This window comes from Phocoena sinus, chromosome 7 (genome assembly GCF_008692025.1).
Source record: "Phocoena sinus isolate mPhoSin1 chromosome 7, mPhoSin1.pri, whole genome shotgun sequence".
Taxonomy (NCBI): domain Eukaryota; kingdom Metazoa; phylum Chordata; class Mammalia; order Artiodactyla; family Phocoenidae; genus Phocoena; species Phocoena sinus.
The window spans coordinates 94,845,308-94,861,607 of record NC_045769.1 but is presented as its reverse complement, the minus strand read 5'-3'; the positions used below and the strand labels follow the sequence as shown (position 1 = coordinate 94,861,607).

General features: G+C 44.0%; 1 protein-coding gene across 4 annotated transcripts in view; it reads right to left on the bottom strand.

Annotated features, from left to right (window-relative positions):
- The window catches only part of LCT (lactase), a 52,784-nt gene that overhangs the window by 16,006 nt on the left and 20,478 nt on the right, over positions 1-16,300 (bottom strand). For all 4 annotated transcript variants that reach the window (XM_032636895.1, XM_032636896.1, XM_032636897.1 and 1 more), the window contains exons 7-9: positions 5,837-6,482; positions 2,049-3,599; positions 1,134-1,402 (exon numbers count right to left, since the gene is read on the bottom strand). In XM_032636895.1, coding sequence (XP_032492786.1) covers positions 1,134-1,402; positions 2,049-3,599; positions 5,837-6,482 — 2,466 coding nt within the window. The remainder of the gene's footprint in view (positions 1-1,133; positions 1,403-2,048; positions 3,600-5,836; positions 6,483-16,300) is intronic.

The window sequence follows — 16,300 nt, the reverse complement described above, 5'->3', positions numbered from 1 at the left end:
AATGTCTGGAGACGTTTTTAGTTGTTACAGCTGGGGGAGGAGCCTACTGGCATCTAGTGGGTAAAGGCCAGGTTTGCTGCTAAACATCCTACATGTGCACAGGACAGGCCCACAACAAAGAACTATCCAGCCCCAAATGTCAATCAGACCCAGCTGGAGAAACCCTGCTACAGAAGATTCTGTCTCCCTGGAGCAACAGGATCCTGTCTCTGAAATCTTGGCATTTCCTCAAGTGAACCTTTCATGTACAGTGTTGACCAGAGCACCAAAGAGGACCAAGAGCTGAGGTTTTCTCCAGGCCATGGAATAGGATACATGAATAGTTCCTGTGTTAGTGTGCTTAGTTAACATATGTCTGGATATGGCAGAATTTGGTCTGAGACTTCATTATACCTTGGTAGTCTGGTCGTCTGGGGGTAGCTACCCTCACCTTCCTCAGAAACATCTTCAGCAGCTATTGTCACCTAGAAAAAATCCAAGGGCTGAGCGACCCAGAGTCAAGTCAGCTCAGACCACTGACCCCACCCAGGTTCCACACTGGGAATACAAACCCCTACTCCTGTATCAAAGAAAATAAATGGAGGAAGAAGATATAAGGCAGGGTCACACCCCTAACTGCCTGGGCAAGTCACTCTTCATTTTTTATCTTTTTTTTCTGAGGAAAAGTAAATCCTCATATTTTCTGTATTAGTGAGCTTCACTTAGCATGAATAAGGTAGAGGTATGATGTTATTAGGACATCAGAAAACGCCCAGGCCCATGTGATAGCCATTTTGATCGAACTGTCTGCTGGGAAGAGACTAAGTGAGAAATAAAGGCATCCAGCTGAGAATCTTCATATTTGCATGTCTTTGCCTAAGTATTTCTTCCAGGCTCCACCTGCGCCATCTGGCCTGATAACACCCATCTCAGCACAGCCCTTGTAACTGTGATGGCCCGCCTGAATTTGGGGATGTGAAGAAGCCAAGCTGTCTGGGAAAAGGGCCTCCCAGACTCCCCCTGCAAGGTAGCCATACTTCCCTCCCACAGGTCTATAAAAATCCACTGCTCCCACCTGCCCTCTCCAGCCCTGACCCCAGAGCCTGGCACATAGTAGGTTTGCTGTAGATGGTGAATTGTCCTGAACTCCTCACCTGATACGAAGCGGTAGCCACACTCCAGCTGAAGCCCTTGGGAAACTGTCCATAGAGAAACTCGTCTTCCTTGGGCAGCGGCATGCCGTTGCTGATGATGACCTCCGTGTAGTACCTGGCAGAGGCTCTTGCTGTGCGAGGCCTGTTCACGTTATTGAAATCAACATGGTACAGTCCAAACTTGACCGTGTAGCCATTTAGCCACTCAAAACTGTCCATCAGGGACCATGCAGCATATCCTCGAAGGTCGACACCGTCGAGCCTGTAGGCTGGGAACGTTCCACAGACAGCAGAGGAGAGCTTTACACCAGGAGGACTCCTCACTGCAGGTAGTCCTAAACCACCAACTTGTGCACACAAGTAATGTGTGCCCTGATAGATCATCTTGTCTCTTTCTTTTTGTCAACACTGATGCCCCCATAGCGAGTATTAATTACTGATCTTTGCAAAATCAGATTCTTTTGTTGGGGTAAAGGGACATGTCTGAAATTCAAGAGTCTCAGCCTACTTTAGAAGTTAAATACAGAAATGTGAATTAGAGAAGAGTTTATTGCTCTAGGGTGCATGGAACCCACCAGAATATAAGCTCCGTGTCAGCAGAAAGTTGCTTATTTTGTTCACTGCTGTGTCCTCAGCACTTAGAATAGAACTTGTCGCATAGTAGTTGCTCAATAATGAATGAATGGAGCCATGAGAATACTCCTGTGGGACCCTGTGTGTACATTTGGGGAGATGACCATTGCTTTTTTCAGATTCCCAAAGGGATATGTAACCCCAGACCGGGAAAGAATTACGGAATTAGGGTACAAAAGGGAGAGCTGCTGATGGTGTGTAATCCACTCTGCCAAACCATTTCGGGCACATGACATGTGGACGTTGGGAGATTTTGTAAGGGGGACGTGAACACTTACGTACCTTTCAAAGCTTCATTGATATAGGTTTTATGGTAAAACATCCTATTGGTATCTTCCACTTTGGGATCTGTCAGCCCTGCCCCGTTTTCAGTGATGTAAATGGGGACGTCCCCGTACTCTTCCTTGATCCAGTTGAGCAGTCTTCGCATCCCCCAGGATGCAGCTCTGTTCACTGCCGTGGAGGGCCAGGAAGAGTCTTCCCTCTCGGTCAGCTCCCGATCATCTTCATAGGAGGGTGGGTTTAACGTGGGTGTTGCGTACCGCACGATTCTGGAGGAGTAGGTGTTGAGGCAGAACACGTCGGCCGTAGCTGAGATGTACCTCTTCTCTTCCTCAGTGAAGCTGGGCAGGCGGGAGGTGGCTAAGTGCTGTAGTTCACTCCTGTTCCCCACTTTCCACTTCATGGCATCGGGATAGTCTCCGTTTCGGAAGATGGGGTGGGCGAACCAGCCCAGTGAGAACTGCAGCATTCGGTCAGCTGCCTCCACATCCCTGGGGACCCCCGGTGACTGGGGCTCTGCCCAGCGTGCACCGAGGCTCAAAGAGATGACCCCCTTCTGCTCTTGCCTGTACTTCTCATTGTAAGTGTGATAGACTCTGGCATGAGCTTTGATGATTGCATGGCCAATTCTGTAAGGTCCCCAGCCTGGGTCGTTCACATTTGGGGGAAATTCCCCTGAGCCATACCCCAACCATGCCTGGGATGTGGGGTCATTAAAAGTCATCCAGAACTTGACTCTGTCACCAAAGGTCTGGAAACAAAAGTCTGCATAGCTGTTAAACAACTCAATCAAGGAAGGATTCTCCCAGCCTCCAATATCCTGGAGGGCCTGGGGCAGGTCCCAGTGGAACAGTGTCACCATGGGAGAGATGCTGCTTGCCACCAAGCCATCAATCAGCCTGTTGTAGTAATCAACACCACGTATGTTCACAGAAGTGTTTCTTCCAGTCGGGAAAATCCGAGACCAGGAGATGGAGAAGCGATAGGCCTTCACCTTCAAAGCTCGAAGCATATTCAGATCAGCATCCAGATGGTTATAGCTGTCACAGGCTATGTCTCCAGTAGCACTGTTTTTCACGTTGCTCCCTGGTGTGTGGGTAAAATTATCCCAGATGCTGGGGCCTTTGCCGTCAGCATCCCAAGCTCCTTCAATCTGATAGGCTGACGAGGACACGCCCCACAGGAAGTCATTCCGGAACGTGCCGTGGTAGAACAAATCTCTTTCAAACTTGGGTTGGTTGGAGAACTTTTCCCAGACTACTTTAGCCTTGGAGGGTACCTCGGATGGAAACGTGAAGGCTCTGATTTTCCGGGGGACGTTTGCTTTACTGGATGGTGGCAGTCTTTTTACTACCTTGGTGAGGAAACCGTTCTTTTCAATCATGCTGGTGAAAAAGTAGGCAGATTTCCTGGGAGTCCTTGGCCTGCTGCTGTCGTTGAAGTTGACATGGTACAGCCCAAACCTCTGGCTGTACCCAGAGGGGCCTTCGAAGCCGTCGATGAGGGAACGAGCAATGTAAGATTGAACATCCACTGAGTCCTCCTTGACAGCTGTGGAGAAAACCAAAATTGGGATTGTTTTAAAGTCTGTTAGTGATGTTGCCTTTTATTTTTATTACTTTTAAAATAGAGGTGTCTATTTTGGGGTTTGTTAGCACTGCAGCCCGGGAGACACAGAGTCAAGAAGCACTTGAATTGTGTTCCACTATAAAATGGGGGACGCTTATAAAGGCAAAAACTGCAAGGTTACATAAATTGTTTGTCGAGAATTAGGATTGGAGCTGGCAAGAAGTAAGGGTGTGTGTTAAGCAAGGATTGGTTGGGGTCTGAAATGATGACAGAGTTGCAAAGGGCTGATGTTACTTTTAAAAGGTTTTCCTTTTAACATGAAAGTTCGGGAGGTGACTTGGGTTACCCCCAAGATATTAACTCTTTTTCCTCCTCATAACAAGTAAAAGGAAAATCCGTAAGACCCACACAAAACATCAGGCCACATCTATGGCCATAAGTCTCAATCGAAAGGTGTGTCCCTACCTTAAAATGAATAATAAAATGCCCCATCTGCTAGTGTCAGGACTCCTTGGTTTAATACAGAATACATAAATCATTTAATCTTTAAAAAATATGTTTTTTCTTCTTTATGTTTAGTAATATTGACATGAAATAATCACGCATTCCGTTTTTAAAAGGAGAAATAAAGCCTAAAAAAATGTATTCCCTGATTCAGTGGCTTGAATGGTGGTCCCCAAAAAGGTATATCCAAGTACTGACCCCTGGTACTACTGATGTACCCTTATTTGGCAAAAGGGGTTTTGCAAATATAATTCACTAAGTTAAGGATCTCAAAATGAGACCATCCTGGATTAATCAAGGTGGGTCCTAAATTCAGTGACAAGCATCATCATAAGTGACATAGGGGAGAAGGCCATGTGAAGGTGAAGGCAGCCACAGCCAAGGAAGGCCTAGAGCCCCCAGAAGCTGGAATAGGCAAGGAAGGATTCTTCCTCAGAGGCTTTGGATGGAAAGTGTTCCTAGTGACATCTTGATTTTGGACTTCTGGCCTCCAGAACTGTGAAAGAATTAAAAATGTTCTAGTGAGTCAACCAGGAGTCAGAGCAATAGCTGTGGATGACTGTGTAAGAGGTAGGTAACGTCGCTCATTCACTCAATAGATAATTTAGTAAGCACCTACTTTATCCCACGCTGTGCTAGGCTCTGGGAACATAAAGATGAATAAAAGCCTCATAGGTTAGTGGGCAGAAGGAATTGCTGAGCCAGAAAGAGAAGGGCCTATGGCTCCACTCACTGGATGTCTGGGCATATCATTTAATCTCTCAGAGCATCGGTTTTCACAGTTGTCCCATGAAGATAATATCTGCCCCCATTTACTGAACAAGGCCGTTTCAAGGATCACTTGAGATAATGTCTTAAAGGGATTCCTTGATACTGAGGAGAGTACAGGCGAAGTCTGACCTCACAAACAGTGGGATGTAGGTCTCCATTCCTTACTGCAGTGCCCAGGGCAGGGGTCACTGTTTAACTCTTTCTCTTTGATTCTAGACAAGGCCTCGAAATCTTCTCAACACAGCCCTCTAGGCAGACAGCTAGCCACTATCAGTTGATTAGGACTGACGTACTGAGATGAAACCTATTTGCCGCTCCTTTTTACTTGAAATAAAAAGACATATAAGGTAAAAATGAGACTGTAGATATAGGTTAAGTGGACCAAAGTGAATGATGTGGAATGTAGATTTTATACCCCGTTAAAGGAAATGAAGATCCGGCCAGGCTGGAGCGATGGGGGAAGATTTAATGGGCTGGAGTCCCACCCTGAGTGTCCTCCTGCCACCCTGTAATGCCATCATCACCATATATTGCACTTTTCTGTCTGCGTCCCTCTGTAGACTCGGAGTCCCCTCTGGGAAAAGATGGTGTTGGTTCAATATGGTACCCCTACTGTCTTGCACAATGTCTGGCATGTAATGGGCACTCAATAAATATTTGTCAACTAAATGCGTTAAAAGATGATGAGGCTTGATGTATAGATAGGACTCAGATAGGCAGAGTGTAGAAGGGAGCGCTGTAGGCACTAGCAATATAAAAGTAAAGGCTTGAGGCCTTTGAGGGAGAGAGTTAGGAGGCTGATATGAAGGACTCACACTATTACTACAAATACTACTTTTTGGCTTCATTTCCTTGGGAGACTGTCTTTGTCCCTCAAAACAAAACTCTGAAGACTTGATGAAGTACCACCCACGTTCCAATCACCAGCATATCCACGTTCTTACCCTTGAGCACCTCGTTGATATATTGATTGAAGTAGTCAATTCTCAAGGAATCATTGATGAGATCTTCACTTTCCCCTATGGGCATGCCATTCCCAGCCAGGTAGATTGGAACTTTGCCTCTTGTGTATTCCAAGGATACAAACTGCAACAGCCTCCTTATACCCCAGGGTACCACACGAATCCAAGGGGATTCGGTCTGGGGCCACGCAGGGTCCACGTGTTGGGAGAAGCCTCCAATGGTATCATAGCTGGGGATGCAGGTATCTCCCTGGGCCTTGCTGATGAGGCGGGAAGTGTAATGGGACAGACCCAGAAAGTCAGCGGAGCCCTTCAGGAGCTGCTTCTCTGCCTCGGTGAACTTAGGGAGCTGGGCCACAGGACTGGGGCACTGTTTGTTCGTCTGTTGGATCTGGGCTCTCAGGGCAGCCGGGTAGTCTCCATCCACAAAGATGGGGTGTGCAAACCAGCCCAGCATGAAGTGCAGGAAGCGTTCAGAGGCTCTCCGGTCCTCAGGCCTCCCTGGGGACAGGGGCTCTGCCCAGTCTGAGTTCAGTACAATGCCTACCCGCCCCTGCTGCTGTGGGCGATGTTGGCTGTTGTAGTGGTGCCAAGCCCTGGCATGAGCCTTGAGGACCACGTGAGCCACCTTGTGAGGAAGAAAGAAGGAAATACAGGTCTTAGTGACAACAACAGCACCCACAAGCCAATAACAAGTCAACAACGACAATGTCAGCAAGTTGACACCAAAGTCAGTAATGGTAGCAAGTTAATAAAGTCAACAGCAACAATGTCAACAATATCCACAACTGTGTCAACAAGTCAACACCACCATCACCACCATCACCAGGTCGATAGCGACAGCACCACAAACACATTAACAATAACAGGTGTCAATGGCTTACCTTGTGTGATCCTCACTTATGTGGCAAATACAAATACTATTACTATGATACAGGTAAGGAATACAGGATCCAGAGAAGGGGAGAGCACAGGCCGTCTGACCCCAGGCCTGGATCATCACCCACAGTTCCTCTGCCTCTGTTCTCAGTAAGTGCTTTTTTTTTTTTTTTTTTTTTTAATTTTTGGTTGCATTGGGTCTTCATTACTGTGTGTGGCTTTTCTCTAGTTGTGTTGAGCGGGAGCTACTCTTTGTTGCAGTGCGTGGGCTTCTCATTGCGGTGGCTTCTCTTGTTGCAGAGTACGGGTTCTAGGCATGCGGGCTTCAGTAGTTGTGGCACACGGGCTTAGCTGCTCCGTGGCATGTGGGATCTTCCCGGACCAGGGCTCGAACCCGTGTCCCCTGCATTGGCAGGCAGACTCTTAACCACTGCGCCACCAGGGAAGTCCCAGTAAGGGCTTATTGACTAGTCCACAACTAATTGGCAGGGGCAATCATTTTAGTTAACACACAAAAGAGGGGGAAATTATTTCTAGCCTTCCTGTTCTCCTTTCTACTTAATGAAGTCTAGGAAGAGAAACCACAACCAGGATCTGCTGTAGACTTAACTCATGGTCTTACAAATGTCAACATCTTTCCTTGGTGGAGCACCAGGAGAAACGGCAAAGGTGGGGTATCTGGAGTATAACAAGCCTACATCTGAATATTGACTCTATCACTAACATGCTCAGTAAACTCAAACCATCTTCTCCCTCGACTTCAGCTTCCTTGTCTGCAGGAAGTGGGTAATTATGGATCCATCCAGGAGGATTCAATGCAACTGTATACATACAGCACAGAGCAGAAACTTGGAGTGCAGGAGGAGGTTTGCTACCGCTTAGCGCCTTTTTCTTTTCCTTTTTATCATGTGAAGAATTTTACACCCAAAACATGCTCTAGGAAGAGAAGCTCCTGACTGCTTCTAACGTCCCAAATGTTAGTTCTTAACTGGGTGGGTCCTAATCTCCAACAGCAAAGTGTGCTCCTTTCCAAAAGGCAGGAAGGCTTCCCTTCTAAGCTTGCTGGTGTTGGGGCAGGGTGCTCAGTGGAATACTAGGCAACCATCAGAAACAATCACTGTGATCATGTAATGACATGGAAAAGGTTTAATGACATTTCAAGTAAAAAAATGGGCACTAGAATGATAATGTGTCGGTGTATAGATCATTGTATATGTCTTTGATTGTAACAAATCTGCCGTGCAGGTGGGGGATGTCGATAACGGGGGACGCTATACATGTGTGGGGGCAGGGAGTAAATGGGAAGTCTCTGTGTCTTCCACTCAGTTTTGCTGTGAACCTGAAACTATAAAAAATAAAAAGACACATGCACCCCTATGTTCACAGCAGCACTATTCACAATAGCCAAGAGATGGAAGCAACCTAAATGCCCATCGACAGACGAACGGATAATGAAGATGTGGTACATATACACAATGGAATACTACTCAGCCATAAAAAAGAACAAAATAATGCCATCTGCAGCAGCATGGATGTAACTAGAGATTATCATACTAAGTGAAATAAGTCAGAAAGAGAAAGACAAATACCATATGATATTATATGTGGAATCTAAAATATGGCACAAAAGAACCTATCTACAAAACAGAAACAGACCCACAGACATAGAGATCAGACTTGCAGTTGCCAAGGGGGAGGTGGGGAGGGAGAGGAATGGACAGGGAGTTTGGGGTTGGTAGATGCAAACTATTACATTTAGAATGGATAAACAACAAGGTCCTACTGTATAGCACAGGGAACTATATCCAATCTCTTGGGATAAATCATAATGAAAAAAGAATATTTAAAAAAGAATGTCTAGGGAGCCTGAACCAAGATGGTGGAGTAGAAGGACGTGCTCTCACTCCCTCTTGTGAGAACACCAGAATCACAACTAGCTGCTGGACAGTCATCAACAGGAAGACACTGGAACTCACCAAAAAAGATACCCCACATGCAAAGACAAAGGAGAAGCCACAATGAGATGGTAGGAGGAGTGCTATCACAATAAAATCAAATCCCATAACTGCTGGGTGGGTGACTCACAAACTGTAGAACATTTATACCACAGAAGTCCACCCACTGGAGTGAAGGTTCTGAGCCCCACATCAGGCTTCCCAGCCTGGGGGTCCGGCAACGGGAGGAGGAATTCGTAGAGAATCAGACTTTGAAGGCTAGTGGGATTTGATTGCAGGACTTCGACAGGGCTGGGGGAAACAGAGACTCCACTCTTAGAGGGCACACACAAAGCAGTGTGTGCATTGGGACCCAGGGGAAGGAGCAGTGACCCCATAGGAGACTGAACCAGACCTACCTGCCAGTGTTGGAGGGTCTCCTGCAGAGGCGGGGGTGGGGGGGCTGTGGCTCACCATGGGGACAAGGCAACAGAAGTTCTGGGAAGTACTCCTTGGCGTGAGCCCTCCCAGAGTCTGCCATTAGCCCCACCGAAGAGCCCAGGTAGGCTTCAGTGTTGGGTTGCCTCAGGCCAAACAACCAACAGGGAGGGAACCCAGCCCCACCCATCAGCAGTCAAGCGGATTAAAATTTTACTGAGCTCTGCCCACCAGAGCAACAGTCAGCTCTACCCACCACCAGTCCCTCCCATCAGGAAACTTGCACAAGCCTCATAGATAGCCTCATCCACCAGAGGGCAGACAGCAGAAGCAAGAAGAACTACAATCCTGCAGCCTGTGGAACAAAAACCACTTTCACAGAAAGACAAGATGAAAAGGTAGAGGGCTATGTACCAGATGAAGGAACAAGATAAAACCCCAGAGAAACAACTAAATGAAGTGGAGATAGGCAACCTTCCAGAAAAAGAATTCAGAATAATGATAGTGAAGATGATCCAGGACCTCAGAAAAAGAATGGAGGCAAAGATTGAGAAGATGCAAGAAATGTTTAACAAAGACCTAGAAGAATTAAAGAACAAACAAACAGAGATAAACAATACAATAACTGAAATGAAAACTACACTTGAAGGAATCAATAGCAGAATAACTGAGGCAGAAGAACGGATAACGGACCTGGAAGACAGAACGGTGGAATTCACTGCTGTGGAACAGAATAAGGAAAAAAATAATGAAAAGAAATGAAGATAGCCTAAGAGACCTCTGGGACAACATTAAACACAACAACATTCACATTATAGGGGTCCCAGAAGGAGAAGAGAGAGAGAAAGGATCAGAGAAAATATTTGAAGAGATTATAGTCGAAAACTCCCCTAACGTGGGAACGGAAATAGTCACCCAAGTCCAGGAAGCGCAGAGTGTCCCATACAGGATAAACCCAAGGAGAAACATGCCGAGACACATAGTAATCAAATTGGCAAAAATTAAAGACAAAGAAAAATTATTGAAAGCAGCAAGGGAAAAACGACAAATAACATACAAGGGAACTCCCATAAGGTTAACAGCTGGTTTCTCAGCAGAAACTCTACAAGCCAGAAGGGAGTGGCATGATATACTTAAAGTGATGAAAGGGAAGAACCTACAACCAAGATTACTCTACTCGGCAAGGATCTCATTCAGATTCGATGGAGAAATCAAAAGCTTTACAGACAAGCAAAAGCTAAGAGAACTGAGCACCGCCAAACCAGCTCTACAACAAAGGCTAAAGGAACTTCTCTAAGTGGAAAGCACAAGAGAAGAAAAGGACCTACATAAACAAACCCAAAACAATTAAGAAAATGGTCATAGGAACATACATATTGATAATTACCTTAAATGTGAATGGATTAAATGCTCCAACCAAAAGACACAGGCTTGCTGAATGGATACAAAAACAAGATCCATATATATACTGTCTACAAGAGACCCACTTCAGACCTAGGGACACATACAGACTGAAAGTGAGGGGATGGAAAAAGTTATTCCGTGCAAATGGAAATCAATAGAAAGCTGGAGTAGCAATACTCATACCAGATAAAATAGACTTTAAAATAAAGAATGTTACAAGAGACAAGAAAGGACACTACACAATGATCAAGGGATGAATCCAAGAAGAAGATATAATAATAACAATTATAAATATATATGCACCCAACATAGGAGCACCTCAATACATAAGGCAACTGCTAACAGCTATAAAAGAGGAAATCGACAGTAACACAATAATAGTGGGGAACTTTAACACCTCACTTACACCAGTGGACAGATCATCCAAAATGAAAATAAGGAAACAGAAGCTTTAAATGACACAATAGACCAGACAGATTTAATTGATATTTATAGGACATTTCATCCAAAAACAGCAGATTACACTTTCTTCTCAAGTGCGCATGGAACATTCTCCAGGATCCTGGGTCACAAATCAAGCCTCAGTAAATTTAAGAAACTGAAATCATATCAAGCATCTTTTCTGACCACAATGCTATGAGATTAAAAATGAATTACAGGGAAAAAAACACAAACACATGGAGGCTAAACAATACATTACTAAATAACCAAGAGATCACTAAAGAAATCAAAGAGGAGATCAAATAATACCTAGAGACAAATGAAAATGAAAACACGATGATCCAAAACCTATGGGATGCAGCAAAAGCACTTCTAAGAGGGAAGTTTATAGCTATACAAGCCTACCTCAAGAAACAAAAAAAATCTCAAATAAACAATCTAACCTTACACCTAAAGGAACCAGAGAAAGAAGAACAAACAAAACCCAAAGTTAGCAGAAGGAAAGAAATCATAAAGTTCAGAGCAGAAACAAATGAGATAGAAACAAAGAAAACAATAGCAAAGATCAATAAAACTAAAAGCTGGTTCTTTGAGAAGATAAACAAAATTGATAAACCATTAGCAAGACTCATCAAGAAAAAGAAAGAGGGCTTCCCTCGTGGTGCGGTGGTTGAGAGTCCACCTGCCGATGCAGGGGACACGGGTTCGTGCCCCAGGTCGGGAGGATCCCACACGCTATGGAGTGGCTGGGCCTGTGAGCCATGGCCGCTGAGCCTGTGCGCCCGGAGCCTGGGCTCCGCAGCGGGAGAGGCCACAACAGTGAGAGGGCCGTGTACCACAAAAAAAAAAAAAAGAAAGAAAAAGAGGGAGAGGACTCAAATCAATAAAATTAGAAATGAAAAGGGAGAAGTTACAACAGACACTGCAGAAATACAAAGCATCCTAAGAGACTACTACAAGGAACTCTGCCAATAAAAGGGACAACCTGGAAGAAATGGACAAATTCTTAGAAAAGTATAACCTTCCAAGACTGAACCAGGAAGAAATATAAAATATGAACAGACCAATCACAAGTAATGAAATTCAAACTGTGATTAAAAATCTTCCAACCGGGCTTCCCTGGTGGCGCAGTGCTTGAGAGTCCGCCTGCCGATGCAGGGGACGCGGGTTCGTGCCCTGGTCCAGGAAGATCCCACATGCCGCGGAGTGGCTGGGCCCGTCAGCCATGGCCGCTGAGCCTGCGCGTCCGGAGCCTGTGCTCCACGACGGGAGAGGCTACAACAGTGAGAGGCCTGCGTACCGCCAAAAAAAAAAAAAAAAGTCCAGGACCGGATGGCTTCACAGGTGAATTCTATCAAACAGAGAAGAGCTAACACCCATCCTTCTCAAACTCTTCCAAAAAACTGCAGAGGAAGAAACACTCCCAAACTCATTCTATGAGGCCACCATCACCCTGATACCAAAACCAGACAAAGATACTACAAAAAAAGAAAATTACAGACCAATATCACTGATGAATATAGATGCAAAAATCCTCAACAAGATACCAGCGAACAGAATCCAACAACACATTAAAAGGATCATACACCATGATCAAGTGGAATTTACCCTAGGAATGCAAGGACTCTTCAATATATGCAAACCAATCAATGTGATACGCCATATTACCAAATTGAAGAGTAAAAACCATATGATCATCTCAATAGATGCAGAAAGAGCTTTTGAGAAAATTCAACACCCATTTATGATAAAAACTCTCCAGAAAGTGGGCATAGAGGGAACCTACCTCAACATAATAAAGGCCATATATGACAAACCCACAGCAAACATTATTCTCAATGGTAAAAAACTGAAAGCATTTCCTCTAAGATCAGGAACAAGACAAGGATGTCCACTCTCAGCACTGTTATTCAACATAGTTTTGGAAGTCCTGGCCACGGCAATCAGAGAAGAAAAAGAAATAAAAGGAATATAAATTGGAAAAGAAGAAGTAAAACTGTCACTGTTTGCAGATGACATGATACTATACATAGGGAATCCTAAAGATGCCACCAGAAAACTACTAGAGCTAATCAGTGAATTCTGTAAAGTTGCAGTATACAAAATTAATGCACAGAAATCTCTTGCATTCCTATACACTAATGATGAAAAATCTGAAAGAGAAATTAAGCAAACACTCCCATTTGCCACTGCAACAAAAAAAATAAAATACCTAGGAATAAACCTACATAGGGGGACAAAAGACCTGTATGCAGAAAATTATAAGACACTGATAAAAGAAATTAAAGATGATACCAACAGATAGAGAGATATAGCACGTTCCTGGATTAGAACAATCAATATTGTGAAAATGACTATACTACCCAAAGCAATCTACAGATTCAGTGCAATCCCTATCAAATTACCAATGGCATTTTTTATATAACTAGGACAAAAAATCTTAAAATTTGTATGGAGACACAAAAGACCCCAAATAGCCAAAGCAGTCTTGAGGGAAAAAAACGGAGCTGGAGGAATCAGACTCCCTGACTTCAGACTATACTACAGAGCTACAGTAATCAAGACAATATGGTACTGGCACAAAAACAGAAATATAGATCCATGGAACAAGATAGAAAGCCCAGAGATAAACCCACGCACCTATGGTCAACTAATCTATGACAAAGGAGGCAAGGATATACAATGGAGAAAAGACAGTCTCTTCAATAAGTGGTGCTGGGAAAACTGGACAGCTATATGTAAAAGAATGAAATTAGAACACTCCCTAACACCATACACAAAAATAAACTCAAAATGGATTAGAGACATAAATGTAAGACCAGACACTATAAACCTCTTAGAGGAAAACATAGGAAGAACACTCTTTGATATAAATCACAGGAAGGTCTTTTTTGATTCACCTCCTAGAGTAATGTTAATAAAAACAAAAATAAAGAAATGGGACCTAATGAAACTTCAAAGCTTTTGCACAGCAAAGGAAACCATAAACAAGACGAAAAGACAACACTCAGAATGGGAGAAAATATTTGCAAACGAATCAACGGACAAAGGATTACTCTCCAAAATATATAAACAGCTCATGCAGCTCAATATTAAAAATACAAACAACCCAATCCAAAAATGGGCAGAAGACCTAAATAGACATTTCTCCAAAGAAGACATACAGATGGCCAAGAAGCACATGAAAAGCTGCTCAACATCACTAATTATTAGAGAAATACAAATCAAAACTACAATGAGGTATCACCTCATACCAGTTAGAATGGGCATCATCAGAAAGTCTACAGACAACAAATGCTGGAGAGGGTGTGGAGATAAGGGAACCCTCTTGCACTGTTGTGGGAATGTAAATCGATACAGCCACTATGGAAAACAGTATGGAGGTTCCTTAAAAAAACTAAAAATAGGGCTTCCCTGGTGGCACAGTGGTTGAGAGTCCGCCTGCCGATGCAGGGGACACAGGTTCATGTCCCGGTCCGCCGCGGAGCAGCTGGGCCCGTAAGCCATGGCCACTGAGCCTGTGCTCTGCAACGGGAGAGGCCACAACAGTGAGAGGCCTGGGTACCACACACACACACACACACAAAAACTAAAAATAGAAATACCATATGATCCAGCAATCCCACTACTGGGTATATACCCAGAGAAAACTGTAATTCAAAAAGACACATGTACCCCAATGTTCATTGCAGCACTATTTACAATAGCCAGGTCATGGAAGCAACCTAAATGTCCATCGACAGATGAATGGATAAAGAATATGTGGTATATATATATATACAATGGAATACAATTCCTTTTCATAAAAAGGAATGAAATTGGGTCATTTGTTGAGACGTGGATGGATCTAGAGACAGTCACACAGAGTGAAGTCAGAAAGGGAAAAACAAATATCGTATATTAATGCATATATGTGGAACCTAGAAAAATGGTACAGATGAACCGGTTTGCAGGGCAGAAATTGAGAAACAGAGGTAGAGGACAAATGTATGGACACCAAGGGGGGAAAGCAGTGGGGGGGGGGGTGTGTGTGATGAATTAGGAGATTGGGATTGACATGTATACACTGATGTGTATAAAATTGATGACTAATAAGAACCTGCTGTATAAAAAAATAAATGAAATTTTAAAATTAAAAAAATAACTGTTGTCTATCAGATTCAGAATAAAGACTAAATACCTAAAAAAAAAAAGTCTATATGTGTATAACTGAATCACTTTGCTGTACAGCAGAGATTGACACAATGTTGTAAATCAACTATACTTCAATAAAAACAACAACAAAAAGAAAACAAGGGCACTAAGCTGAGTGCACACTGTGACTACACTATGAATGTAAGTAAGCCGCGACTGGAAGGAAATACCAGTAGAACTATGAAAAAGATCTTTTCTTGGAAATTTTTCCTTAATGGTGTCATAATGTTTTATAAATAAAAGGAAGAATTGAAAGAGAAAAGTGAGGTGGGGCTTCCCTGGTGGTGCAGTGGTTAAGAATCCGCCTGCCAATGCAGGGGACACGGGTTAGTGCCCTGGCCCGGGAAGATCCCTCATACCGCGGAGCAACAAAGCCCGTGTGCCACAACTACTGAGCCTGCGTGCCACAACTACTGAAGCCCGCGTGCCTAGATCTCATGCTCCGCAATAAGAGAAGCCACCGCAATGAGAAGCTCACGCACCACAACGAGGAGTAGCCCCCACTCGCTGCAAGTAGAGAAAGCCCGCACGCAGCAACGAAGACTCAACGCAGCCACAAAAAAAAAAAAAAAAAAAGTGAGGTGGACTTTCTCATAAAAGTCTCTGTAGAAAAGTCTCAGGAGCCACGGCTGTAGGGATAAGAAGCCTAAGGTGTAAAGGCTGGGATGAGTTTTACAACAAAGAGACAAACAGAAAGGTTCAAGCTTTCCCCTTTCAGAAGTGTTCTCTGTCTCCGTGGGTACGGTCACTTGCTGAACAAGAGCAGAATGGAAGCCTTGACGTAAGCGCTATATTTTGGCATTTCACTGAGTCATTTATTCACAGTATTCCAGCTCACTCTCATTGTGGGTATTTTGAATTGTTCTCTAATTTTCTAATGGACAGTTAAGTGTCTTGGTGGCACTTAACATCTAGCCTGGGGCCCAGTGAATGCTCCTCTTTCAGAAGAGAAGAGAACCCAAAAGGTGCTGGGGGAAAGCTAGACTAATTGTCCTGAAGAATGCAGCCAGGGAAGCTGGTAGGTTTCCTGGGAGCTTTTGAAGTAAAAGGGAAATGATGGATGGGACCCATGTTAAGCCATTTTAAATTTTGTCTCAAGGATACACATCACCTTCTTGTTGAAATGATACCCTGATTGCCCTCTGGAAAGACCATC